The sequence below is a fragment of the Hylaeus volcanicus genome, chromosome 2 (genome assembly GCF_026283585.1).
Source record: "Hylaeus volcanicus isolate JK05 chromosome 2, UHH_iyHylVolc1.0_haploid, whole genome shotgun sequence".
NCBI lineage: Eukaryota > Metazoa > Arthropoda > Insecta > Hymenoptera > Colletidae > Hylaeus > Hylaeus volcanicus.
The window spans coordinates 31,317,389-31,344,397 of NC_071977.1; the positions used below are offsets into that span (position 1 = coordinate 31,317,389).

Below are 27,009 nucleotides of genomic sequence, written 5' to 3' on the forward strand. Positions count from 1 at the left end.
GGCAATATAGTATTCTCTTTATATAAAATCATTTTATCTCTCCATTGAACAAGAGATCGCTTTCCGTCCTTAATATTCAATTGAGCAGGAAATTATTTTATAATAAAAAATATGTTTACACAGCCAAGTACCTCACAAATTGATTAATATTACGTTAAAAAATATAACGTACTTTACGATGAAATGATTCATGCAAGATATGGACTCTACCTTTATATTCAAAGAAATTTGTTTTAAAAATGCTCTTATTATTTGTTACTTGTAATAAAAAATTATATCTTTTTGCAAAGACTATACTTTAATACTAGAACAATTTCTAGACTTTCACATTTGCATGATTCGTCTTATAGTACGATTTGCATTAGTATAAATATTTTATAAAAGGTACTTTCTTTTTAGTTTATTTAAATTTCTTATTAATAATGTGCTTCCTCTATATAGCTTTTAATAGCTTTTGGTATAGGCAATTTATGAATATTGTCCAATCTCATATTCTGACGTATTACGAAACGGCAAAGATATTGCAAACTTCGAACTTGCATAAACCTGCTTACTGGCTTTGTTAATCTGACTGGGAAAGCTGGATGACCAGGATACTTTGGTCTCGAATAACAAAACACTCCCGACTGGCTAAAATTCATCGAATAGTCGATTAAATCGGCTACCGAGCTGAATCCTTCGCTTTCGCTTTGGTTACACAGAGAAAATAATCCACCGCTATGCTCCATGCGAGCATGGAGTACCTTACCAGAAGATTTAAAACTAAGCGTCAGGACGTATCTATATAAAAATCGTTATTAAACATTTTACACGTATTGTAATTTTCCGCTATCGATATATTTGATAGTATACAAACCTGTCGTCTGAAGAGTCTCTGACTAAAAATGCACCATCAGGTTCGGATATCAGTTTAGAGTCAGCTTCGTTTCCCGATATCGGACCCCAATACCATCCGTTATGGCTTAATTTAAGCAACTCCTTGGTAAGGCTCGCTTTCACTTTGTTATCGTTATTTATCGTCTCGTTAATTTCTGCATTCCTCTGGATGTTTTCAATCCGATGCTCCGTTAGTACATTTGCTATCGTAGTATCGCATACTAATTCTTGTCCACTGTTGGCGGAAAATGGCCAACATATGCTAGGAACATTTTCATAATAATTGTCTGTTCGGCGCTCATTAATAGCACGCGCATCAACCGCTTCTAATCTTTGTGCAACATCTGAGCAATATTCTAACGTTTTATCTAGATTCTCTAGTAATACTTCATTTTGCAAAGACTCTTCACTGGCAATCGAAGTATTGCTGTTACTTAGACACTCAGAAGTATCGGCGGTATTTTCGCATCTAAATTCAGATGTATGACCCTTTTCTGTAGAAATCGTAGGTCTGTCGTACCAAATCATCAACGAATCACAGCTTGTATCCTTTTCCAAATTAGACACCTGAACCTCGTTCCCCTGTAAACATTTCTTTTAAGTGCCATGTATCGTCAAGATCTCTGAATACTTACATTTTTATTTGATTTACATATTGTTAATTTCTTGGCTTGGATGTACTTTTTGATATTCTTGAAGAAGTTGAAAGACATTTTGCTGGGAAGAACATTGTTGGCATTGCACTCGACGACTCTGACGTCTACCAAATCTTCTTTCTTTTCGTCGTTCTCTGGCGCGTTCTCGTGTTGCGAATCGCGTCTCCAAGGAAAATTGAATCCTCTCGCGCTCGATTTCCGTTGCTTCGAATCTCCCTTCGAGTTTTTCTCTGCGGAAGGAGTCGCAGGGGTGATCAGCTCCTCCGACGTCTGACCGATCATATTCGAGTGTCGTACTTCAAATTGGTTCCGAATCCCAGAGAGGATTCGCTTCCGCTATCTTATTAGCGATTATTTCATACGCCATCTATTCCTTACCCTGTTCTCTCGCGAATACAAATTTTTTTCACGGATTCGACAATTCTCATCGCACTCCACCGTGGCCCACCGCTTCACGATCGTCCATTCTCGTCCATAACTTTCGCACAAACTAAACGCACCGAATGTTTTTGTGTACACACGCGTCCCTTAATTCTTACCGTTCGAGGGGAATACGACTCGCAAAATGATCCCTTTCTTCTTTGCTCATATTATTGCGCGTTTCGAACGCAGGATGGCGCTATTCGAATCTTTAAAGCGAGTTTTCAATTCATAGTAAGATCGATGTTTCAGAAATTTCTCGCGATGGCGCTGTCCTAACGAGATTTCTATTCGAAAGGTCTATTTACAAAGTTGTTCATGCCGAAAAAAGTGCAATAAAGTACCGTGAAAACAAAGCCACGGACAGGTTAAGAGAACTCGAAGTGTTTGACTTGTTGTGCGTTTAGTGTAAGTCGAGTTGAAAATGGAAAATAGTGGCGAAAGCGGCGACGACGGAGGACCTTTGGGCCCGAATGCATTCCTCAGCGGCGGTGTTTCCGCGTCTTATATCGGAGTACAATCGGACGATATGGAAGGTAGGTTAAGAATGTTTTGAATTTTGTTTCACTGCGAACATTCAAAATTACAATCACCTCCTCAATGGGAAACGAATTCTAATTTACGAAGCTTGCAATTAGCGGCGGTTTTCAATTTCACCGTTACATCATATTAATACAAACAAGTTGACGAATAGTGATATAATCTAGGTACTCCGATTGGTACTCGATAAAAGAAAGTTTCCATGTTATTTAATCTATATATCAAATGTTGACAACTATTTCGTTATAAAATTATATACATATCGAAGCAGTTTGAAAACTGTAATAGACAAAGTTCGAATATAATTGGTGGCTATTTGTAACCGATCCGTCCATACATTTTTTAAAGTGTTACCATTAATAAAAACAAAAATTGAAGAACATCTAGCCGTTGCAAATCTCTAAATTTTATTGCATACCGAAAAGGACAAGTCACACGGGACGCGTGTCTTTTTGTTTCCAGGTTTAGCATGGAATACGAGTGGTTAAACATTGATTTTATAATGCTTTCGTACAATTTGACAAGCCGTTGCACCGATTGAAAGCTAATACTTTTGTCCAGATGATCCTGAAAACACGGATGATTCCAATCACGGGGCAAACGATCCGTTGCAAGGAACCGGAGGTGGTGGCGGAGGAGGTCCTCTACGCGAGCAAGATCGGTTTCTTCCGATAGCAAACGTTGCGAAAATAATGAAAAGGGCTATACCGGAAACGGGAAAGATAGCCAAAGATGCACGCGAGTGTGTTCAAGAGTGCGTGTCCGAGTTCATATCGTTCATCACGTCCGAAGCGAGCGACCGGTGTCACATGGAGAAACGTAAAACCATTAACGGCGAAGACATTCTGTTCGCGATGACCACCCTCGGTTTCGATAATTACGTGGAACCATTGAAAGTATATCTGCAAAAGTATCGGGAATCGACGAAAGGCGATAATCCACCGGGTAGTGGTACGCCATCGGGCAACGGAAAAGTTGAACCGCAAGGAACTATGTACGAGGATCAACTGTTCGCTATCGCTGCAACTGCGTCCAGTGCTACCACCTCTGACACACCTGTTATATACAGTTACACGTCCGCTGATCAAATGCAATTCCAACTTTCCTGATCGGTGCAGTTTCGAGTGATGTCGATATAAATTATTCGACGTGAAACGCGGTTCACGGAACAGTTACCTTGACTGTCGTATATCGTTTTCACGCGTGATTACGTTTTGTAAAAAAAAAAAAGAAAAGAAAAAGAAAAACTGATCTTACAACGACGAGAATAAAGTGGAGAATGTTCTGATATCTCTACGAGAGAGGTAAATTAAGCTTAGGCAACTCCTTGTAAAGAAAATATGAAAAACGTGGAAGGAAATAAACCAGGAGGCAGTTGAAGGCTCATTGATAATTATTTTTTTACTTTTTCAAACACGGTAGGGGTAGAAAAACGTGGCCGATTGTTTCGTTCTCTATTGTTTTTTTTTTCTTTTTTTTTTTTTTTTTAAAGCGCTAAAATTCGCATTGAACTAGAGTTAGGCTGTGTTGGTTGTTGCGAAAAACGGTTCAGGTCGAATGGAAATTAGATATTCTATTATTGGACAAGAACCGGCAGTTAATCGGCGTGTTGATTTTTCGTAGAAAACGTTCGTAATGGTGTTTTCACTCTGCTAATTGGGCAGGAGAGAGCAAGAGCTCGTGTGCTTTCGTCGACGATGATGCTGGCCCGCTCGAGGACGTGGCGGCCGATTGGTGTTGTTGCTGTTGTTGTTGCGCTGGCGACAAAAGTGAGGCGGTAGGCAACGTTCCTGTTGGACGCGCTTCCGTTTTCCTCACTTTCTCCTTCTTGTCGGAAGCAACGTGGCAAAACCGCCAACGGCATTGACCGCAACGACATAAACAGAGGCAGAGCAGCACCCGAAATAGGCAACACAGTAAACCGGCGCACAGTAGCGAAGGACCCACCAGCCTCAATTCCGGACTGAGGAATCCTTTCTCTCCAGTGCCGACAAACGAGATAACTAATCCGAGCGCTGTAGTTCCCAGCCCCGCGTAAAGTACGGTATTCACTGCCGCGCTAACTTCTCCTCTATGACGGTTTGCGTTACTGCTTTCGTCTTCTTCATCATCTTCTCCGCTGCTTCCATTGCAATAGCTCGCGTCTCTTATCTAAAAACAATCACTGCGCTGCATGCCATATTTCGTACTCGTTTCGAATGAAGATTATCACTCGTGGGGACTCCGTGTCCACGGTTCATATCAAGTTTATATAATTTTGGTTAGCGTAGCGCTTGTTTACCTTGTTCTTTTTCATCCATCGCCGATGAGCTTCGCATTGCTTCGTCTTGTAGCCATCTCCGCGGCATCCGTGAGGCGATGTAGGGGACAGAGGAAGAGGAGGTCTGCTGCATCCTTGCCATGCTGCTTTGCCGGGTCCTCCACCACACTGAAATTATTTCATACCGAGTTATTACCATTACAAACGCTTACGACAACTATGAGGTTGGTTGTTTAACGTTTTAATCCTACCAAAGGATTTTAATGGTATATCTTCACAGATAAAATTTTAAACAATCTACAAACATTAGATGCTTTTCAGTGTTCCTTCTTCGTTTTACTATTCTAACTGTTGTATAAAATATTTCTAAATAAACAATGAAACATAAAAAAGGAGTTGATATTTGATTATATATATAATATTTGCATCTTTCTCTATCATTTGAAACATTTTCTATAATACTATATCGTTATACACGCTTCATTTTAATGTTTTCTGTCCTCGTTACTTGGCACATAAACGATAATATAAAAAATGTGCATGCATATACTAAAATAGAACACAGAAAAACTTGTATACATGTAATCATCGAAACATGTATAAACGTTCATACGTACATGTATCGTAGAATTTGTTTACATAAGTACACTGTAATCGTTACCTTCGAGCATCAAGTACTGTATAGCACACATAAAAGTTACAATCCACCATATATCATGATATAACTCAACCTCGAGTTTATTATTACACACCTTGAATTTAGTTTATGTAACTTATGTAAGATTAAAGTGCACTTCTAAAATGAAAAATCATTTGCTACCTTTCTGAATAATTTTTTCTAGTTTGGTAATTCATCTTTTGTTAGAGGATCGATATAAATGCTATGTAAAGACGTAACAAATAAGAGTTCTATGAATAAGAAATTGGAATATAATTTTTAGAATACGAGACAAAGTTGATGCACAGTAATATAAAAGACATTGATATTTTTTGTAATAAAGTAAAGTAAAAAATGGACAAACACCAAAAATACACTACGTTATGAATTTCTTTTCTCGAACCAAAAGGCACACAAGGCTGATGCAAAAGGTAATCAGCTAGGGAAGAATAATGGTTACCCACTGACGCCAATAGCTTATCGTCGATGATACAGGACATTGGAATGGTTTGATACTTACCCCGTAAACGTAAGATCGTGGGGGATATCGTGGAAGCGGCGGAATAAGTCTGGTTGCCAAGTTGGAGGGTAATTCTCTAAAGTTCACCACCTTACCCCCCCGTAACCGTTGCTTCTCCCTTCTAATTAATAAAGCAGCCTGCATTCCGCTCATTCATTTGCCTGTGTTATAGATCGTTAAGATCCCGACCGTCCTTCTCCGCCTCCCCTTTCTCCTTTCCACTTTCTTTATGCACGTTACAACTGAAATCTTTTGGTTTTTCCTTCTCGGTCTTAAGAAAAAATCAAGGGACCGCACAAGTTCCTCCTTCGACGATCTCCCAATCCGGCTCAGTACCAGGCACTACAACTTACTCCTAACATTGCACTGTCTGCCTCCCTGCCATTAGTCGATGCATGGTATCCTCTGGTAGGAACCAGTAGAGTACATATTAACGACTAAACAAAAATTAACAATTTATGGATAACCAGCTGACGAACCTGGGGGCTGTTCAAGGATGTGTGTTACCACGGGTTTACATATGCCACCAGACAGCCGATCGATGGTGTGTTCCTAATGTAAGTAAAAGGTGTGCCAGCAAGAGAGAAGGTGCAGAGTGCAACGAGGATTATCGAATAAAACTTGTACAAAGGACTGCGAGATAGTACATGATCAAGGGTTAAAAGAGAACCTAGCAAGAGCAACTAACGTGATAGAGAAAGAAGAAGAAGTAGTAAACGGAACTATGTAAATATTAGATAGACAATGAAACTGACCCTAGGGAGCAATTAAGAAAGTGTTACTGCCGTAAACAATCTACCCACCTGTAGCTCCGAAGAAGATGGCGGAACTCGGAGATCGAGGATCGACGGTGGCGGAAAAGGGAAATTATTGGATTTGGTGGCGCAGGTGACCGAACTTGGTGATTCGAGGGAAAGTGGCGGCGGCGATATCGGGAACTGGATTGGAGAGACGGGTGCGACTTGCTGACACTTCTCGACATGACGCCGTCTGTCGATGCTCGGATAGAATGCAGATGACGGTGGTTGGTGTGGCTGTGGTGTGGAAGATGGTGGAAGAACGTGCGGACGCGCGAATTTGCTCGGGTGGTGGTGTTGGTGGAAGTGGTGCTGAGAAGCGGGTACTGTCTTCAGCCGTGACGGGACCGTGCCCTCGCCGACGCGTTTGTTCAGCTGTAACCGTTTCTGCTTCCTCCTGTTCGCTATACTGGCGCCACCCGCAGCTGCGTACATCGCTCCGCGACCCGATTACAACCGCTTCTTCCCAGTTTAACGCCTTCGGGCCAGGCGTTTGCTTTCTGTTACGAGCTTAGCACCCTTTGCATCGTCTTCCTGTCTTTTTTTCCTCTGGAAACGCAAGAAACGTGACGGATATCCGCCCGCTATCGGCGGCCGTCATTCTAACGCTACCAGCTAACTAAATTCTTTAGCGAGAAAGCACATTGAAAAGCCTTTTATTTACAGCGATATATTTACATACGAATACCAAACAAGTAGCAGCGATGCGTACATACAAGGATACTACGACTAATACTCTTTAACGTAGCTCGACAATCTGTCTAATTTTCGATGTGAAAGACAGATTGGAGAGATAAATACCACGAAAGAAGTGTTTATATAACGAACAAATCGTTTCCAACAAATCGAACAAATTCTCTTCTAAGAAATGAAAAGCACTCTCGTTCAAATATTTAATACAGCGAACAAGTACAAGTTAGTTGGAAAACGTGAGGTACCAGTAATTACACGTTATATTTATGTCTAATTAGCGAAGGGAAATATCTACGAGCGCCTGTATATACATCGAGAATTTACAGATAGACAGGAAGCGAAAGATGGGAGTTTTCGCTACTTACATGAATAAAAAAACAAAAACATGAAACTAAAAATAATTCATACCGTTGTCCTCTATACTTTCAGCGTAACTCTCGAATACAAGTGAACGTGCAATGTTCGTTTAAAGGAGTAATAAATACGTATACTTATATATTTATATCGATAAATCGTTGAAAAATAACTATTGGTATTTATAAATTGCACGACGATCATGTACGTGACGTTTTATTCTTTTTCTTCAAAAATTGATCATGTCGTATATCACGAAGAGACCTCTGCATTGACACCTTTCCATTCTGCCCCTTGACCCGTCAATGGGTCAAGTGGTTCCGACACAAATGTAACAAATCGAAAAACCCTCTTCTCCCTCTTCGTTTTTCGCTGCGACACGTTCCAGTTATCCCTACCCTCCCACCGCCCCCTGTCTCGTTCCTTTTCTTCGTCTCATCCCTCTACTCCTTTCCCCCACTTTATCACGTTCGTTTTCAGTTCCCTTCCGCTATCTATCTCTGTCACCTTCGAGCCTCCACCTCGCCCTCCCACTTCACCACGTCACTCTAACCTCTATTCTCCTCCCTGACCCTTGTCTATCATTTTTGTTGTAAGTGGTCAGTACTTGTCGAAGAGTAGACGGGAAACGTAAACAAATAGCGTACGAAAAGTCCAAAGGGTGGGCAAAATCGAAATTATGAAAATCCGACAAACCGGATTTCTTTTTGAAATCGAAAAATGAAGTCAACCTACTTCAACATAACCTATTCGCGTTCTTCTATCTGTTTTCTTTTTTTTTTTAAGTTTCTTTTTTCCAAGCAAGTAAACATTTACGAAACTCGAAGTAAATCGCAATTAATCTTACATGTTATCGATCGAGCAGAAGAGGATAAAGGTCATTGTATTAAAATAGTTTGACTTTGGTTGAAATTTGTTCTCCGACCTTCCGAAACCGACTTACCGATTACCAAAAGGTTTCCGTATTAAATATAGATTTAACGGCTCTATCGAATAAACGTTTACACGTTGGTTGTACCGATTATCTATTACTCGAATAAAACGTTTCTCCTCTCTGATACGAAGTAATATTGATTACGGCGTTAAATTAATTATGCCGTGGCAGTATCCCATTCGTTGTCTACATTTTTATATCGTCCGCTGCGAAATGAAAATTGGGAAAACTAACTCGTGTAAAGAAGCAAGCGTACGGAGATTGTTTTCCGTGGTACGTCCACGAATCAGGGCCAACAGTCAAATGTAAAGTCGACGGAAGAGAATATAGCGTACTCGTAAATTAAACAAACCGTGAAAACGATAGCATGTGGGTGGACGCCGATAAGGTTCGCTAGCGGTGTACATATAGTCACGGATGACGAAATTTGGTAATCAACAGTGTTCGATAAACTCCAAGTAACGGTAAATGTGCGAAGAGAAATATTTTCGCGGATTCAAAGGTGTGGACAATTATGTTCGATACTATAATAGACAATATTATTATAATAGATAACTTGAAACTGAGATTTAAAACTTGGTCGATGTTAAACTATCGTAGTTTTAAATTTACTATTCGGACAAGCTTCCGATCATTCGATGCAAAATATAACGTTATTACTTCTGGTCCCATCTCTGCCTCGACCCACGAGCGTATCAAAATTTAACCCAGAGGGCATACTAGACGTCGCTACGTCTCTTCCTGCCGACTGCATACAATGCGCTCATGCAATGATACGTGCGTGCACGAAACGGGTTGAAAAAAAAAAGGGTACAGAAGAAGCCAGATAACGTGAAGTCCCATAGACGGCGAAAACAAAAATAGGTTGAAGGACCGGACACAGGACCCACGATGAGCATGACTGCCTACCGAGGGGCAGGCCCAAAGAGGTCCTGAAAAGAGCGAAATGAAGCGCGTAAAAAAAAGAATAAAAGGCTGGCTGGTGGCCGGCGGGCACGTCGCATATACAATATTTTCCCTCTCTGTGTTTTCTCTTTCTGTTTGCGTTTACGCCTGGGAGCAATGGTTTGTAAAAAAAAAAAAAAAAAAAAAAAATTAACAACGACGAGGACGACGACGAAACAACGAAGGCTACACGGATATCCCTTTGCTTTCCCTCGCCCTCCCTTCCTATTTCGACAACACATATTCCATTATATATCGTTATCGTTATTATTTTTTTTTTTTTTTCATTTCAAATCGCTAGAAACTGCTGCAGCAACGTCGGCGGCGATTCGACGGCGGCGGCAGCGACAGCAATAGCAAAGCAGGCATCAAGTCAGCCAGCAACACCAAAAGGCTGCGCGTACCAACGACTCGGAGTAACCACTGCACCGTGTTCGACCTGCCTCTCTCCGATCCTCTCGCCTCGACTACGTGGACGACATTTTTCCCCGTTTCGTTGCGCCTTTTTTTTTGTTTTTTCTTTTTCTTTCGTCCCTACGTCGCACAGTTTTCTATCGTTCGTCGTTATCCCTTTCCCCCCCCGCTCTGTCTCGCTCTTCTATTATTTTCCTCTTCTGTAACGGAAGTTGCAAGGAGACGGCCACCACCGTCGGTTCGGGTTTACACACACGCACACGGTTGGCAACGGAGAGGATGCCACACGCACTCTGGTGTCCGGCGGGGGAGGGGTGGCCGCGAAGGGGACAACCGCGGGCCACGAATCCAGGACACGATTCCCCCCGTGTAACGCGCGGCGCGTATCACTCGCTCGGTGCGATTAACGCAGCCTCCATCGTTATCCCCGGCACTTCGTGGACGCGCCCGTTTCTCCCCGAGCAACCACCGACTGAGCACCGCGCGGCGGTTACCTCTGTCCTCTAGCTCGGCAACCACCCTTCCCCTGCACCCTCGCACGCGCGCTGCGTCGCTCGATTACGTACAGCGTGTGCCAAAAGCACCACTCTCCGGGGATTACCAGCGACGATGAGTATAGAGCCCTGAGGCGTGCGGAGACTACCGAATCTCTGTTACGTCGAAGGTCCGAAGACCGCTGACCTTTATAATTTTCTAACTCCTTAGGGAATAATCCCTGTCACCCATATATCAACGTATTAATACAGTCCCCCTCGCTTAGTCAAACTATCTTCAGGGATTACACCGCCTCGGCGAACTGAAAAGTAAGTTAAATTAACGAATATGAATTGAGAAGAAATTTAGGCATAAATAAATTACCCGTGCCCTAGTATAATTTTAAAATCCAATGTCCATCTTGAAATAGTTCATTGTACAACGAATACACAGTTGATTGTTTATTCGTTACTCGAGATCTCTGTCTAGGCAATAGTTCTGCCCACCTTCGATATTTATGGTTCTACCACGTAGAAGAGCTGCCCCTGCAATGTATGAATAGTAATGAGTAATACTGCTTTAATAGTAATAATCTAATAATAAGTGTCTATGTTCGAATAAAAAAAAAAATTTCCTTTAGTATAGGCAACAACGTCCGCGTAATGTTGGTCATTATTACTTTCAATCGGGCCCCTTAGTGTAGGCAACCATGTACGTGTAATGTCGGCCGTTACTACTTTCAATCGGGCCCCTTGATTCAGACAACCACCTCCATTTTGTAAATCTCTTAATTGTCACCACTACTTTCGATCAGACCAGGCACAGTAAGAACAATGATTACAGATTATGAAAGTCATCGTTGATATAGCTCAACGTCTAAAAGAGGAATTCAGAAGAATTTCCTGTCTACAAAAATCAATATTTAAGGAGTAGGTTAACCTTCAAGTCCATCTTGATTTTTACCGGAATTCCCATCCGCGTAGCGTAACACTGTAAGACACCGTATATCGTGTCAAGAATTTGAACGATTCGAGAAAACATACATTACCATTTTTTCTGGTAACCTGTAACGTAAATTTTTCTCAGGTGTCTATTTCACTGTCTGCATGGAGATGCAAGGCGTTCGATATTACAGTATTTCGAACTGCAATCAGTCACGCACAATCGACACTCGTTCCAGTTCGTTTCCAGGCTGAAGCATATCAAAAAATCGATCCGCGTCGATCAGTTTTGTGATAAAAGATATTTTGTACGAGAAAGGGAGTCTTTGCCAATTTGTTCCTCCGAGTAACAAAATGTATCGTGCTACGCTATCGTTGCCCTGGCTATGCAAATATTTTTACGGTCACGTATCGATCCACGATCGATTCCGTTATCGAACTCTTTCCCGCGTAAACTGTTAGCAAAGTACTAACAAAGTACTGATGTCGCATAACCTAACTTGTCATGAGCCCCAAACTATCGTTGTAAAAGAAAGTCATTTTAAGGATTCACGCTTACTCGAAAACATTCCAATACCGAATTAATGGTCAATGGTTAGAAACATAAATGATTAGAGAAGAGCTTCTCAGAGTAATTAGCTTCAGGCCCCGAGAAGCCCAGATTGAATGGACATAGCCGTTTACATTTATTCGTACGTTCCGCATCCAAAGATTATTTTCTAGATTAGTCCGCGAACTATATCATATATCGAAGCTCTTAACAGTTTGATGGTCAAATAGGACACGTAAGTAGGATAATGCACTTGCGATCCGAAATGTTACATGCAGTGTGTGGCGTTGCCTCTCCCGCTCTCTGTCCTTATTCCACCCTCGACAATACGGTATTACTACTTATCCGATAATATTCATGAACGTCAAAATTAGTCGCGATCGGTAGATACGTCGATAGATCGTAACAGATAACCTATAAAAATTTCCTATTAGAAAAAGCACAACGATAAACACACCGCTATGTGTGCTCTGACGGAACTAGCCATTTATACGATTTATACGATTATATCGATCCAAGTGAGACAAATTAAAGTTTTCTTTATTCAAATATTTAGATTGATAGCAATTATTACGTAGCTGTTTTTTCTTTATAGACGAGGGTTTGGGTGTAAGAGACCCCTCTTCGCGTACGACAATTAAAATGTATATAAAGTCTGAGCCGTTCGTCATTGTAATCGCCATGGATCGTGCTAGGTGTCCCCGATGCGTTTGTATTTTGTTCAGATGGCATTGAACGTCTACACATATACGATACGTATAAAATCACACGCGGGGTGGAACCCCTTACAGATTCTAGGGCAACCCGCTTTCGCACTTGCCCTCCCTCGTACCCGCGGCCAGGTTACCTCGCCCTCTCGACTTCCCCGAGTCGATATCCCGTGCTGCTTTTGACCTTTCACCTTTCTTCCGTTACCCTGATTCTGTAGCCAGAGGACAACCTGCCTTATCGACTTGCTATGCTGCCCCTGCGATTCGTTTGCACGTTTTATCCACGCGACGGAGTCCCAATTACATTCGTAAACTACGATTCTACAATAAAAAATGTATACAAGTTAAACTTCTGTCTATCAATAGGAAAAGATATCCAACACTTGTAGCAGTCCTTTATCTTATATCACAGGTCTTCTCCAAATAATGTACTATATATTCGTCGAACAGAAACTTCTATCGATCGATATCGTAAGAGTTACTTAATTTTGAATTAATTAATATAAACACAACTTCTTTTTTTTAAAGGAACGTTTATCGAAAAGCTTGGAAACTACTCGTTTAGATTAATCAACGCACTCTTTTTGCGATTTTATTTATTTCAACAATGTCTTCCTTTTCAATGTCCGCAATCCTAACTCGATACATTTAAGTTTCGTAGAGATTGATAACTCGTGATTATCAAAACTTATCTAGATTAAGGTATCATGGACGAATTACAAATATGAACGGTTAAGTTTTATCTTCGTTTTCTGCCTCCAACTTTAAGGCGCATATCCCGATTTCCTTTTCCTGCTTTTGGTTTCTTACTTCCCCTACTCTTCACTCCTTTTTTCCCTTTCTGCGACTTTTGCGATTTCTGCGACTTGGCCGGTTTTACTCTGTAAATGAAAATTTTCGTATTCGAAGATCAACTCGAAAGACGAACTATTGAAAAGGTTGAAAACTTACTTTGGTACAGCAAAGTCCTCGCGAAGAATTTTAGTGTTACTTTTGAGAATGTTGTCCGCTAAATCTTTATTGCGTCTTTTCTCGTCTTGCACATTTGACGGAATATATTCGGCCTTTCTTTTCATGCCTGGCACTTGTTTCGCGATACCTTTCGCATCTTTCTCTTTCGGTAGCCTACGAGTATCGTACGTTAGACACACTTGCAATGAGCTTCGTAAGTAGTGTTTTAATAAACAAACCTGTTCTGGAATTTGCCTACAGATGCTGTTGATGTACGCGCAACGGTAATAGCTTGAGAAAGTTGCTGTGAATCTGGGAAATGTTCTCTGGTAGGGAGACCTACCTGAGGAACCTTAATATTTTTTGCTTTCGCGATATTACGCAGCCTCTGTAGTTCATTTTTAGACCGTTTTTCTTGTTTTGCTGCTTTCGCGACTGCAAACGAATCTTCCATGGCCTTATTTTCATTGTTAACTTCTACTAACCATTCCTTCTGTTCCTCTGCTTTACTACGTTTGTAACCAAACTTGGGTATCCATTTCTAAAAGAACGTCAAATTATGATAACAAAGTGCATAGAAAAAATACAGTTTAGCAGTAATGGAGGACTAACTTTCAATTCATCGTCCCACTTAAGTTTAGATTTATTTTTCTTATTAGAAGTGATACCCTTCTGCTTAGCAAACTGTTGCCATTTAGTTAAAGGTTTCGGTTTTGGAATTTCACGAGATCGAGGTAATACGTATTCAGGTTTTGGTAGCTTTGCCACTATCGCTTCGTCGATACGTTCTGTTGGAAGTTCCCAGATTTTATTGATCAATATTTGCACATTGTCCCTAGTTAAATTCTTTAAATGTTGTTCCGGTTGAGATCTACAAAGTATAACGTAATAATTAAAATAAAAGAGTTCTAATCGAGATAAACGATATCACATTATAATAAGAGTTTTAGGTTACTTCAGTTCTTTTATGTTCAATGTATTGTAATCAAATGCCAAGAGAGATCCTACATCCGTCTCAAGTTCCACATCTTTGTGCACTAATGTTGTTTTACGTGGATCCTTCTCTCGTGGTTCATTTTCCAAAATTGAATTCACGAGATCCATCCTGTCGAGTACTCGTTCACCTGTAAATAACAAATAATCTCTCAAACAATCGTCACTTGATTGTCTTACCAGTTTAATCTCTAATTTATGATTTTCTCTACATACTTTATCTGAAATGTATGTAAACGAAACACAGAAATGGCATCCGTGAAATCTATCGCTACTTTTCGTTTGAGACAATATCTTAAAGCACGTGCATTTGAGGTTATGTTGACATAATTGTGATTTTCTTCCTTGATTACGGCATGGAGGTTCGTGTCTCTTAAGAAAGGTAAAACTGACGAAGAAAATTACAATTTCATGTTTTTATCCAAAGAAAAAGGGTAAATGTCGCCACAGTGAATCAGAATAACAAATATTTGTTATAGTAGACGTACAAATAGAATCGGTCTACGAGGTTATATCGCCAAAATGTTTGTTCTCGCGGAATTGAAAGATACGGTCAGAATTCCGCCGTGGGAATTCAAACGGAAATTGAACGATGCGATTACCGATGAACTTAACAGGAAACTCGCCAATAAGGTGAAACATTGTAATTCGATTTAAATTTGTCGACATAATTTCGTTACTATAAATACTTGACATCGTTTAATTTGCGTTTAAGGTGTATCTGAACGTAGGACTTTGCATCGCTCTCCACGACATCACAAAAATTGAGGAGTCTTACATATTTCCTGGCGATGGAGCGTCGCACACTAAAGTAATATTTCAATTTATCGTGTTTCGTCCGTTTATGGAAGAAATTTTAATTGGAAAAATACGAAGCTGTAGCGTCGACGGTGTCCACGGTAATTACATTTCAATGTAACATTGTAATTCTTGTTTTATTTTACAGTATAGCTAACAGCATAAATTTATTTACAGTAACGTTAGGATTTTTCGAGGATATCGTAATTCCACCTAACAAATTACAGCATCCATCTAGGTTTGATCAAATGGAACAAGCATGGGTTTGGGAGTACGATACAGGGGATGGTGAGAAGCATGACCTATTTATGGATGCAGGTATCTTACATATTTTATGAAAGTAGTACATTGTTTTAACGTGTAGAGATATTAAGTATAAGAAGTAGGGTAATAATAGTTAAAAAAAAAACTTTAGGAGAAATTATACGATTCAGGGTAGTGAGCGAAACTTTCACAGAAGCATTGCCTACAGGACCAAATGTATCTGGGGAGTCTGTCGAGCAATCCGATGCTAAAAATATATCTCCTTATACCTTAGGGGTATGTACCAGATACTCAACGTCGATCACGGTATATAAATTTTGTATAGGTTAAAATAATTCTATTATTACAATTTTAATTCTGCATAGGGTGCCATCGACGAACCAGGTCTTGGGTTACTTACGTGGTGGGAAAATACCTAAGAGTACAGAAATAAATTTGGATCAATAAATTTTTATTTCACAGCACATTCCATCATTTTATCACGTTTTAAAGTTACATCCGTGACTCGCGTCACCCGCGACTCGATTTCAGATAGAATTTTGACTGTGCGGATATATTTATATTTAGTTCGCATTGGTAACAGAATTATTAATTATTATTTGTACAATATATACAAAGACGTTATGTGCTAAACATGTGGTAACACGCAAAAATAATTTCAGTTCGGTAAAGGTCGAGGTCGTGTTAAATGTTACACATAAATCGTTCGGTAGTACGAGTCTCAACATAAAAGATGTTGCACCAGTCGTTCGTACCGCAACGGTGCCGTAGAACTTTTTCATATCGTACGTGCTGATGGAGCATAGTGTGACACATTCGTTTTTTTTTTTTTTTTTTTTTTTTTTAAATAACCGTCGAAATCGTTAACAGTATTAAACACATAAAATACGTTTTCTATATTGCGATATATCGTTACATTCAATGAAAAACATTGGAGAACTTAGCTAGGTGGTAAGCCTTAAATTTAGGAAACATTAATTACGTGACAGCGGAATATACGTAGATAAAATATAGTCAAAAACATTTCTAGACAATACATATATGTGCAATGATCTTACAATTTCTTTCGTATTTTTTTTTTTCTTTTGATATTTGAGTAACATGTATCGTCGAACGAATGACGCAAATCGTATGCTCCGTTAAAAAAAAAAAAAAAAAAAAAAAAGAAATCGTTAAGACGCATCGGAATGTTTTTAGCTCTTTTATACTTTTCGTTCTTGAGTAGTCACTTTCTAGGTAGCACGCATATGTTTATGGTTTTTTTTTTTTTTTTTTTTTAATATAAGCAACGCGTCTAAATGCGTCGTAATCGTGATTCTTGAACGGTCTTAAAGCGGGATGAACAATGCCTAAACATATTCAAAGTAAAATAATACATGTACAATAAAAATTTATCACAGTTCTAACTGTTTGAGTCTGTCGTGTCGTCACTCGGACATTTCTACGTTCTTTAGCGAGAACCTACGAGGTTAATTGTCTCTTCGTTTTCCCTATCATCAAGCGACGCATGAAACTTTGAGAATCGTTACCAAATGGCGTATACTGTTTTTTTTTCTTTTCGTGTATATATATATATATGTGTGTATTTTTTTTTATCGTTTTCCGAACATTCGAAAAAGAAATAAAAACGCAACGGCCGAGGGGGCCACGTTCTCGGAACGCGAGCACACCGATCTCATTGAAAGTCTAGCATGGATAGAAAGGAGTGCGATTCGTACGGGAGCTCTGGTGTATTAAAAATGCCTATGCGCTATGTAGTCAATGTTACTTTGCACGATTAGGGGGGCTAGTGGTTTCTCTCTCTCTCTCTCTCGCTCGTTTTTCCTCCATTCTTATAGAACGTTACAAGTAAAACCATAGTGATTTAGTTTGCGTCTGGACGTCAATTGCTTCTCCCTATCTGTATGAGGCATCATTTCAGTCGTGTCGTATATACCATTGTCATTCTAAGTATTGCTTTACGTGAAACGTTTTCTCCCTCTTCTTTTTTTTCTTCATTTTCTTTTTTTGTTCGTTTTTGTTTTTAGGAATACAAATTTCACCTCGCCGTTTCGCGACCACGTGAGCGTCTTCGAAACGCAAAAAAAAAAAAATTCTCCGGTGGTGTTCTCTATTCTCCCCAAGGTAATCGTTTATTCGATGATTAGGCAACGCGGCAGATGTTCACGTAAATAGTCGAACAGTTCCTGAGACGTTCCTGGACAGTTGGTTAGTTCTAATTCGTGTAAGTGGCGAAGCTGTATCAAGCTGGACAGTCCGCTACTCGTGAGCAATGGGCAACCTGTGAACACGAGCACTTGTGTTAGATTTGATCGTACGATCGAATTGGGTGTGTCCACGAGGTGAGACATCGCTATTTCTAATAGCCGTCGCCAACCATCGTAACGCAATGCAATTGTAGCGCGAAGAATGAAAATTAGACAATCTCAACCGGTTTCTCCTTCGCGCCGACTTTAATCTTGTCGCCCGAAGAAGCGAGGGCTTTAAACTTCGATCTACGATCATATAGGCCAAGCCTTAGAGCGAACCTACCTGCCACGGAGAGTACTTGTAAGGATTTCATGCCGCACAAGTGCTGAAGACCAAAGTCTTTAAGTTGCGAGCACCATCTTAAGAACAATGCGCTCAATGATCCCATTGTGGAGATATAGCCCACGCCTATATCCGTGATGTGCACACACCTACGCAGAAACGAGAATAGGCTTGAAAAAATCTTTACGCAAATATATCGTTCCCTTGGTTGTTCTTTTTTTAAACTTTTCTTTTCGAGCCGTCCCACACTTCAGATTTCTTTGTTCAATTTTTTCGTCTCTTCCGAGGTATTCGATAATTGTCCCGCAATGATAGTCTCGTTAACAGCTCAATCCTAGACAAATTGGCATGGACGTTCGGAGACAATGTAACGCACGACTCGAGCCATAGCCGAGCCAACTATTCGGAACAGTTCCAACGTGTCCGAAGTCGTGTAAATCAAAGCAGCGAAGATTCTATAACTCTAGCCTGTATCTTCGAAACAATCACGTATTTTTCCATGAAAAAATTCACGTATCCCGGCAAGATACGTATAAATAGATCAAGATGCGAGACCGGTAGCCCGAATAATTTTCGTTCGATAAAATTGAAAAAATGCTGTAGTTTCGTTTCACACAGGCCATTTTAAGCAGATCGCAAGTTCGTATCCTTAGGTGTCTCGACGCGATAGGTGAATCACTCATTGCGTAATGGTCGATCTTAAATAGAATGCTCGTTAACGTGTTTAGTATTTGGAACATGAATGAAGCGATCGAAAGGCTCGCGAGGATTCCGTCGTGACTGAGCGTGCCCGTCTAAAGCGATTTAAGTCTCGTCCGCGTTCGCGGGCCGACGTCCTCCGATCCGCTCTCTCACCTGTCCAACGTGAGCTCCTCCAAGTGATTCAAATCACAGGCGATGTATTCTAACGCTGGATCGGAAATCCTTGAGCACCAACTCAGATCTAAGGAACGAAGTCTTGGCAAATTTTCCGCTATCAGCTCGACGCCGTCGTCTGTCACTTTGGTGCACCCCGACAGCGACAACACGGTCAAATTGGGCAAGGAATGTACTGGAACGCAGAAAGAAAAATCAAAATGTGTATTCCGTACTCTTTTAAATTCTGTATCTGTACGCTTCCCGATTCGATCGAGCTAATCACAGATTTGCTACGGCGTAGGTTTTACATACGTTATCTTTTTATCTACACGAAGTTTCAGTTTCGTTTTATTTCAACGTTCGACCTCGCGCGAAGAAGCAACGTCGACGCAAGAGCGTGGGAGACTTGGAATTCAGGTTTCGTGCAACTCTCGACGAATTCTGTCGCGAACCGCTGTCAACGTATCAAGGGTGTTACACGTAAATTTATATAAAGTATCTTTTCTTCGCTCTCGTATTTACTTCGCGCGACGCAACTTCTCTAAGAACAGGTAGCGCGGTTAGTTCTCTATTCATTTAGCCGCGAACTTGAGTCGGTACCGTCGTCGACGACAGCTTGAAAGTTAAATAAAGCTGTGTTCCTTAATTCTAAATTTATAATGGCCGGATGCATGTGACACTTGACTTAATTTCACGCTACCAGTCATCACGATATTTCTACCTGGATCATCGCGGGACACGCTGACGCAATTGTCCCGTTTTCTAAAACAGATCCAATTCGCTTTCGTTCCTTCGAATGGTTTCGTTTTCTTGACTCGATATTTCTCACCGCTACCGCGATCGTGTTCTTAGCTACAGTTTCATCGAATTCCGCTTCCAACAGTTTCTTTTCCCGGTTACGCGTTATTATTCCGGGTTTGAATTATATTCTCACCGATATTGAGCACACCGTGGTTGGTGAGCTCCCAGCAGGACTGGAGCCTGAGAATGCTGAGGGCGCTACTCTGTCTGGGGTTGAAGTAAGTGAGGGCTGCGTCGGTCACGTGGTACGCCTGCAACGAGAACTCGTAGAGGCTGGGTAACAATTGTGCGACCGCTCCGACGGCTTCGTCAGCCACGTTGATACAGTCCGACAAGGAGAGCGATACTATTCTAGGTGTCAAGCAGGTCCACAGACCGGCCTCCGTTATCTCGTTGCAACCGGCCAACTCGAGCTCGAACAAACCCTGACGATAAAACGAGTAATATTCATTCGCTACCGTACTCGGATAAAACAATAAACAAACATATATCAAATATACAGAGACGTCATGTAAGAGACGTCATGTAAGAGACGACGTTACTTTATGGGATGACTTAATATAAATGCTTGTGAAAGCTGTACGTGCAATGCAGAAGAATTTCTGAACGACTGAAGCGGTATACACAGATACATTTTGAAAGATGGCATAACAAAGCGGGAGACATGGTACATATCTACGTTAGAACTACATCGGAACGTTCCTTAGAAGGATTATTTTGATGGTTTCACGAAAGGCTCGCGTGGCAACGCACTTGCAAGTGATCCAAGAGAGCTTCGAGGCCTTTGTCGGTGACCGCACAGCATCTCAGGGACAACGAGTGGATGTTCCTCTGCGCCAAAGGGAACCCGTGGGTGAGCTCGGGGATATCCTCGTCAGCGGCACCGAGGAGGACCAACGAATGGAAACCTCTTCTGACCAAGGAGGCGTACAGACGGCTGCGATACGTCAGAGGCATGGCGCGCATCTCGCGACACCTCACCACGGGCACCAGGCCTGCCCAAAGCCGAGGTCGCGCGTACAGTACGTCTCTCCATCTTGTGCACACCTGGTGGCAGAATAGAATTATATACTTTGTATCGTAACTTTATATACTTTATATTATAATAATCGAATGCTTTATTTCTATCCAGGTGCTCGTATCTAAGCAACACCCGAAGGCTCGTTGTCTGAAGAAAGCAAAAACGAGAATCTGGCAACGCCAACTCTACGAAGCGACGAGCGATAGTAATTAGAGCTAAGAATAGTCGAAACAATGGAAGGATCCGATCGCGTACGGCGGATAGTGGCCAGCCGAACGATTAATATCACGAGGTTCGGGCACCTGAGCCAAAATCCTCCTCTCGATGGCGTTGAAGTAGAGGAAAAATTTGTCGAGGAAGTAATCGTCCTGCATGAGCTGCTCCCACGTGCACATCGCCACGTAGTTCCCCGTGCCGCCGCACGCAAGGGGCGCGTTCCTTGCGCGATTCCTGGATATCCTCGTTCTGCTCGGCGTGCTGTTGCTCAGACTCTTATTATTGGTTGGCGGCATGTTGCCCATCGACATAGGCGCGCTCCTGCTCGGCTTTTCCGGGGTTGCGTTCGCATTGTTCGCGCTCTGCAGATTCGTATAGGCGACCCCGCCGCTTCCGCAAAACACGTTCGTAACGCGTTCCATGACGCTGGCCTTTCCCCCACCTGAAACAACGTTTCGTTCTCTCTTTAGTCGCCTTATTACGTAACGTACGTAGTTGCCTAAATCGAACCACTTTAGGCCTTTGCTTAGAACAAACCCTGTCCTTAGTAATTGTAAGAACGACGGGAAGGCGAAACGGTTGGGTGAATCTTCAGGAATCTATTTTATGGTCGATAAGATATATACACGTGTCTTCTAGGGGCCTTAGTTATCGAGAAAATGAAGATTTAATCCGTAATGAACCATATAAGGCATAAGTGTCGGGCTAGTGAAAAGTTTTCTTTGTAAGAAAAATCCTTCTCAGTTTGTTCTCTAGGATTATAACTTACAAAATATTAATCTTTATTAAGGAAACGTACGTTTATATATTCTGTGGCCACTGTTCCACACAGTCATTCGGTTGAAATTGAGCTTACTGATTGGGGAGTCAGTACTCCGGCAGGCTCAGAGAGGCTCCAGTCGACAAATAGTGCTTATAACTAGTAAATGCAAACCACCTGATGCACGAGCTTTTGTACAAGTATCGAGTGACTCACTGTGCATGTGTCATCGTGATGTACCAGTATCTTCCTAGCTTAGCGTGTTGTACATATATACATATATATATTGTAAAGTAACGAGACAATGGGATATCCGCGAGACTTCGGGAAACTCACTGCTGCGACTAATTCGTCCGAACTAAGACGAAAGGATAGAGTTTGTTTTCTTATATAATAGTTTTATAGCAAACGCGGAACAGTCATACCTGGCAGAAAAGTGTACCAAACGAAAGCGTTGCCAAATATACAGCCATGAAGAAGATCATAAATCAAAACCCCGTTGTCATAAATGCGAGATAGCTATTTGCGACGAGCGCACGTTAGAGAGCTTTGCGAGGGATGTTACAACGAACGCAGAAGAATTTTGATACGCGCGGATAAAATTTTCTCGGTCTTCGCGATACAAACAAGCATCGCGTAAAAGAGAAAGTAAGGACCCACGCCTCCACTTCTCGGAGATGACTTCGCTTTCGAACGATTCATTTCGTTTCCTAATCCCCTAGCACGGAGGGCTCGGACGAATCGCGAAAAAATGTTCGCGACGCGATAAAGAGATGGACAGGAAATAGAGACGTACTCGGAGCCAAATAGGACGTACAGCTCGGAAATAAAACGAAAATAACTGCTGCATCTTTGCCGAGCTCACCTTTGCAGAAACGCCTTTAATGCCACGCTCGCCAGTCGTGTTACGCGTTAACGGCGATGTTCGTTCGAAAAATCGTTCTTCTATAATTAGTGGCTCGTCCAGGGGTGTCGTTATTAAAATAAAAGAAACCCTACGGCAACGTAAATATCCCCGTTCCGGCGCGTTAGTTCTAGCATCACCGGCACGAAGGGGGGAATTGTTTTAAGGAAATTGAATGAACGTTCAATTCTTGCATTCTGCGACGCCCTCGTGGCGTTGCCAAACTACAGGTTCGCTCAAAACCCGGTACCCAATTTTTGCTAGCAATTCTACTTTTTAAATAAATAGTAATCGTATACCGGAGAGCCAGAGACCGCAATGGTAACGTTAGTAAAATACCGTTAAATTTACAACGGCTCAAACGAGACTTACAAAGTTCAAGTTTGAAGGAGGATCGCGCAAAGCCTTACTAACGAGTCCAGCAGATTCGGAACGAACCGCAAATGGGATTGGAAACCTTTAAATGGATCCGAGAAATGTTAGATGTACTTCGAAGCACAGAATTCGTTTCTACACGTGATATTACAAAAGTAATTCCAATGGAACGGACTATTCGCTGTTTACTATACGAGGTGACAATTCCCCCAGCTCTGCGCGCGTTCGTTCCCATTTTACAATGGCTCTGTACCAGTTTACGGAACAACGTCGGCAATTTGCGAGAGGAAATATCGGTGAATCGACATTTGTCGCGGCTCCGAGAAAATTGAACCGCCGAGTTCTCGGTGAATGGAGGCTCAAAAACAAAAGGCACGGGGGATCGTCGCGGACGCAACGGTTTCAACGCCGAACCCATCGAGATTTATTTTAATGCGTAAAATGGGCAATCGCCGTGACTGGATCGCCGCCAGCTTGCGACTACGGCCGATAAAATCGCGGATGATTCGAGCGGGTCCGCGCTGTGGTAATTAATCATTCGTTTCGTGTCGTCACGCTGATTATCAGAGCCTTCCCTTGGCCGAGTCTACGTCTCTCCCGAAACGGGCCATCCTTAACCTTTCAACGGCCGCTGACACCACTTTGGCGTCGTTCGTAGCCCGACCGTTAATGGCCACCACGCTGGCGTCATCCTGAGGGAAAAAGGAATCGTCGAAGAATGCGAGAAATGTTACGTCAAATAAATTAATAAATAATAATACCGTGGTATCGCGCCCTCGTATCCAACGTAACAAGGAGCGAAATAAGAAAAGGACTGGAAAGCTGCGGGTTGGTCCAGTGGGAAAAGCGGCCGACTCCTACGCCGGAGCCCCGTGTTCGATCGCCCGTGGTCCCGATACCATTTTTCTGCTGGTATTTCCAACTAATTCGAAGGAAACCTACTCCTTAAAAAGAGATGATAAAAAATAATAAATATTTACGATACTTTTTAGATCGTAGAATAACACGTGTACTCGGAAAGAGCGATTATACCGCCACTGTGGCTCAGGAGTCCTACGATACGAATAAGTCTTCGAGTAAAGTCGGAATACTTGGAATGTTTGCATTCGTCGAATACCAGTTGAAGTGCTCGAGTACACTCGAATACCGGAAAATCCTAGAAGAAATGCGCCTCTAATTGAGAGGGGCGTCGTTAAGTCGCGTATCGCGCGGAACCGGAAATCAGATCAAAGAGAAAGACGAAGAAAGGAACTCGGACACTCGATGCATTCCAGTTTCTACGTTTCCACGTGCCACGAGGACGAATGCTATCGATTCCATTGCAGTTCGGATTGCGACTGAAGGTGGGCCACTTAACGAACCGATTCCAACGACGAATCTCGGAAACGACGGGGACGTGCTTCCGCAGACCAGGGCTGGTGGACGTTTGCGTAACGCTGAATCGTGAAAACGATGGAATGATCGGGTGTTGTTTCGCGGTTTAACAGAAAATCAATTCGTCATCGCGATTACGTAATGACGGCTGACGAAATATTGCAAAGGTTCGTTTCAACGACGGATCAAACGTTCCCCGACAGGGAAAAACTCGAACGACGAGTATACGTTGACCTCAGGCTTTTCGAACACGATCAAGGTTAGGTTAGTTAAGTCTTGGACTAGGTTTGATCCTGTATCGGTGCTAGCAGAGACACTGGCCGAGCTTTGGGTAACATTCGAACCAAAACTAGGTTAGGAGTCGAGTCGGGGTCCGAATCGGGGCTGGGCAGGAATATTATTCAAACCCTCGAGTCGAAGAGAACTTCGAATACATAAACCTCTTTTTCTATTTAATTTATCTATGCAAGCATGATTATTAATTAATTCAGAGTTTTTTTCCCAACGTCGATCAATGCGTGAAGTAGGTCCTGTTCAAGTAGATTGGCCATCGATTACGAAATTAGTCGTGGCAAAGGACATTCTCTCGTATTATGAAATATTTAACGCGCATCTATAGCGTACGCTAAACTAACTACGTTATATTAAACTTTCGTTCGTTCTTTTTAATAATTCCTAATTAATAATTCCTCGAACGGTTACGAACTCGTTCCGTAGCTAATTGCAATCTATACGAGATATCTCGGCAGCGAATGGATTAACACGATGGTATTAGAATAAATTCTGACATTAAAAAGTACGTTCGATACCACCGATATTTAATTCCGCGTAAATGTATATTCCGAATACGTTTCGCATATGTTCTCGCGTCGGTGTACGTCATAAGTAGACTGCGGATTTTAGACATTTACGATACATGCTAAACATAATCGGAACGTATACGGAAAATGAAACACTGAATTATTATACTAAATTAATAGATCGTTGTCTACGTATATTACGTATATTTTTGTTGCACGTTCTCCATGTATGTACGTTAAATGCACGAGTCTAGCGTTAAGTTCGCGAAAGGAGTTTAATGATTAATAGGGTAAGAGGCAATGATTTACCATGATGCTTGGACCCTCTCAACCCCAGTCCGTTGATTCTCTTGGTTAACTCGGCGCTGGCTCTCTCGACGACCCCTTGCGCTGATATCGAAGACATCTCTCAAGAAGCGGTGGCGCTCTCCCGTCGTTCTCCCACGATTCCGTAGTCAAGACGAACACGGACCGACAGGGCCGTGATCGAAGCGCTTCATATTCGAGCTGCACGTACCATGGATTCGATGTTTCAACGCGATCCCTCTTTTCTTTTTTTTCCTAGCCTAGCTTCGTTTTTTCTTCTCCTCTTTTTCGTGTTTACGGCATCGATCCGCGTCCACGATGGAAATCACAAGTGTCTCGCGCGGCCGCACGTAACTGATTAGGATCGGGTCGAGCTATTCCGAAGAGGGACATTCGATTGCTAGCTTGTCAACCGTATCGATGCGATCTTCTAAATTTATCGCGGTATACGGCGTGCATCGCCGGGATGCGACGACGAACGGGACGGGCAGCCCTCCCGGGAGCGGTCTACGAAACGAATCGATGATGGAACAGTTTTGCTGGAAAGATCTATTTTAATCGCGCCGCAACGACCGACGATTAAACGACGAGCGGCCGTGAACGAGGGGCGAGAATGATATACACCGTAAACGGGTAATTCGAATCACCCGCGAGTAATTCGATGGGAGGAACGAAAACGTCGAAACACGCGCGAGGGTTTATGTAATAAACTTGACCACCTCACTACAGCGACGTGCACGAACAACGGAACGCCTCTTCGGGAATAGTCCGCGAATCGATAAGCGTTAACGGAGAATTTCTATCGACGACGATCGGTACCCCGGTATTTTCTCAGGGCTCGACGCGACAGTTCGCTCGACGACGCGTTCCGTGGACCACCGTCTAGGTGAGCGTTTCACCGCGACACGGCTCTGTTTATGTGTCAGTCATGACACCGAGCCGAAAACAAAGCTGAAAGGTGGAGCTGCTGCAACGGACACGACACATGGGGGTGGTTTGCGCGAGACTGAATCGATATTCTCGCTGAACTTGTCCGGCTGCCCCCCACTCGAACCGTGTTCGTTTCCTGGCGCCGCGAGGAGAGCTGATCCCTGAGCGTACGCCTGCCGATTGGTGATCCGTCGTACGCGTCGCGACGCCCGACGCTATGCAAACCGTTCAACTGAAAAGCGTTAGCGTCTGTCACGCAGCGAACGCACGGCAACGGTGCGATTCGAATCGTGTCGGCCGAAGAAAAATCTTGTTCGGCTAGTCCCTTCTCATTCTTGGCTGAAGCGCTAGATGGCAACACTGCCACATCGTACTCGATGAAAC

General features: G+C 42.3%; 6 protein-coding genes across 11 annotated transcripts; 2 read left to right on the forward strand and 4 right to left on the reverse strand.

Moving 5' to 3' along the window:
* Positions 1-76: 76 nt before the first annotated feature.
* LOC128872122 (cytokine-inducible SH2-containing protein) lies at positions 77-2,102 on the reverse strand. Of its 2 annotated transcripts, XM_054114497.1 has the most exons (4): positions 1,911-2,102; positions 1,512-1,762; positions 857-1,458; positions 77-780 (listed from the first exon to the last, which is right to left on the reverse strand). In XM_054114497.1, exons 2-4 carry the CDS (start codon positions 1,587-1,589, stop codon positions 417-419), a joined length of 1,044 nt encoding a protein of 347 aa, XP_053970472.1. In that variant the 5' UTR covers positions 1,590-1,762; positions 1,911-2,102; the 3' UTR covers positions 77-416. The 2 variants fall into 2 exon arrangements, with proteins under 2 accessions (XP_053970472.1, XP_053970471.1); XM_054114496.1 differs by having other exon boundaries at positions 1,512-2,102.
* Positions 2,103-2,273: 171 nt separating this feature from the next.
* Positions 2,274-3,737, forward strand: LOC128872879 (uncharacterized). Its single transcript, XM_054116010.1, has 2 exons — positions 2,274-2,488; positions 3,054-3,737. The coding sequence occupies exons 1-2, from the start codon at positions 2,377-2,379 to the stop codon at positions 3,599-3,601; spliced, it is 660 nt and encodes a 219-aa protein (XP_053971985.1). The 5' UTR covers positions 2,274-2,376; the 3' UTR covers positions 3,602-3,737.
* A 363-nt stretch (positions 3,738-4,100) lies between these two features.
* Positions 4,101-11,045, reverse strand: LOC128872877 (uncharacterized). Its single transcript, XM_054116007.1, has 5 exons — positions 10,926-11,045; positions 10,058-10,863; positions 6,734-7,276; positions 4,774-4,920; positions 4,101-4,643 (listed from the first exon to the last, which is right to left on the reverse strand). The coding sequence occupies exons 3-5, from the start codon at positions 7,160-7,162 to the stop codon at positions 4,137-4,139; spliced, it is 1,083 nt and encodes a 360-aa protein (XP_053971982.1). The 5' UTR covers positions 7,163-7,276; positions 10,058-10,863; positions 10,926-11,045; the 3' UTR covers positions 4,101-4,136.
* Positions 11,046-13,325: 2,280 nt separating this feature from the next.
* Positions 13,326-15,042, reverse strand: LOC128872878 (ribosome biogenesis regulatory protein homolog). Of its 2 annotated transcripts, XM_054116008.1 has the most exons (6): positions 14,903-15,042; positions 14,649-14,817; positions 14,306-14,564; positions 13,933-14,234; positions 13,694-13,867; positions 13,327-13,623 (listed from the first exon to the last, which is right to left on the reverse strand). In XM_054116008.1, exons 2-6 carry the CDS (start codon positions 14,795-14,797, stop codon positions 13,482-13,484), a joined length of 1,026 nt encoding a protein of 341 aa, XP_053971983.1. In that variant the 5' UTR covers positions 14,798-14,817; positions 14,903-15,042; the 3' UTR covers positions 13,327-13,481. The 2 variants fall into 2 exon arrangements, with proteins under 2 accessions (XP_053971984.1, XP_053971983.1); XM_054116009.1 differs by lacking the exon at positions 14,903-15,042 and having other exon boundaries at positions 13,326-13,623.
* LOC128872880 (DNA-directed RNA polymerase III subunit RPC8) lies at positions 14,929-16,212 on the forward strand. 2 transcript variants are annotated; one of them, XM_054116011.1, is made up of 6 exons: positions 14,929-15,068; positions 15,166-15,319; positions 15,402-15,585; positions 15,662-15,802; positions 15,900-16,024; positions 16,114-16,212. In XM_054116011.1, exons 2-6 carry the CDS (start codon positions 15,209-15,211, stop codon positions 16,165-16,167), a joined length of 615 nt encoding a protein of 204 aa, XP_053971986.1. In that variant the 5' UTR covers positions 14,929-15,068; positions 15,166-15,208; the 3' UTR covers positions 16,168-16,212. The 2 variants fall into 2 exon arrangements, with proteins under 2 accessions (XP_053971986.1, XP_053971987.1); XM_054116012.1 differs by having other exon boundaries at positions 14,931-15,068; positions 15,169-15,319.
* Positions 16,213-16,891: 679 nt separating this feature from the next.
* LOC128872875 (F-box/LRR-repeat protein 16) lies at positions 16,892-26,815 on the reverse strand. Of its 3 annotated transcripts, none has more exons than XM_054116001.1 (7): positions 25,699-26,815; positions 21,263-21,618; positions 20,693-20,986; positions 20,073-20,364; positions 19,136-19,331; positions 18,281-18,429; positions 16,892-18,029 (listed from the first exon to the last, which is right to left on the reverse strand). In XM_054116001.1, the coding sequence occupies exons 1-7, from the start codon at positions 25,793-25,795 to the stop codon at positions 17,881-17,883; spliced, it is 1,533 nt and encodes a 510-aa protein (XP_053971976.1). In that variant the 5' UTR covers positions 25,796-26,815; the 3' UTR covers positions 16,892-17,880. The 3 variants fall into 3 exon arrangements, with proteins under 3 accessions (XP_053971976.1, XP_053971978.1, XP_053971977.1); XM_054116003.1 differs by lacking the exon at positions 25,699-26,815 and adding an exon at positions 22,153-22,304; XM_054116002.1 differs by lacking the exon at positions 25,699-26,815 and adding an exon at positions 21,976-22,127.
* Between the last annotated feature and the right edge of the window lie 194 nt (positions 26,816-27,009).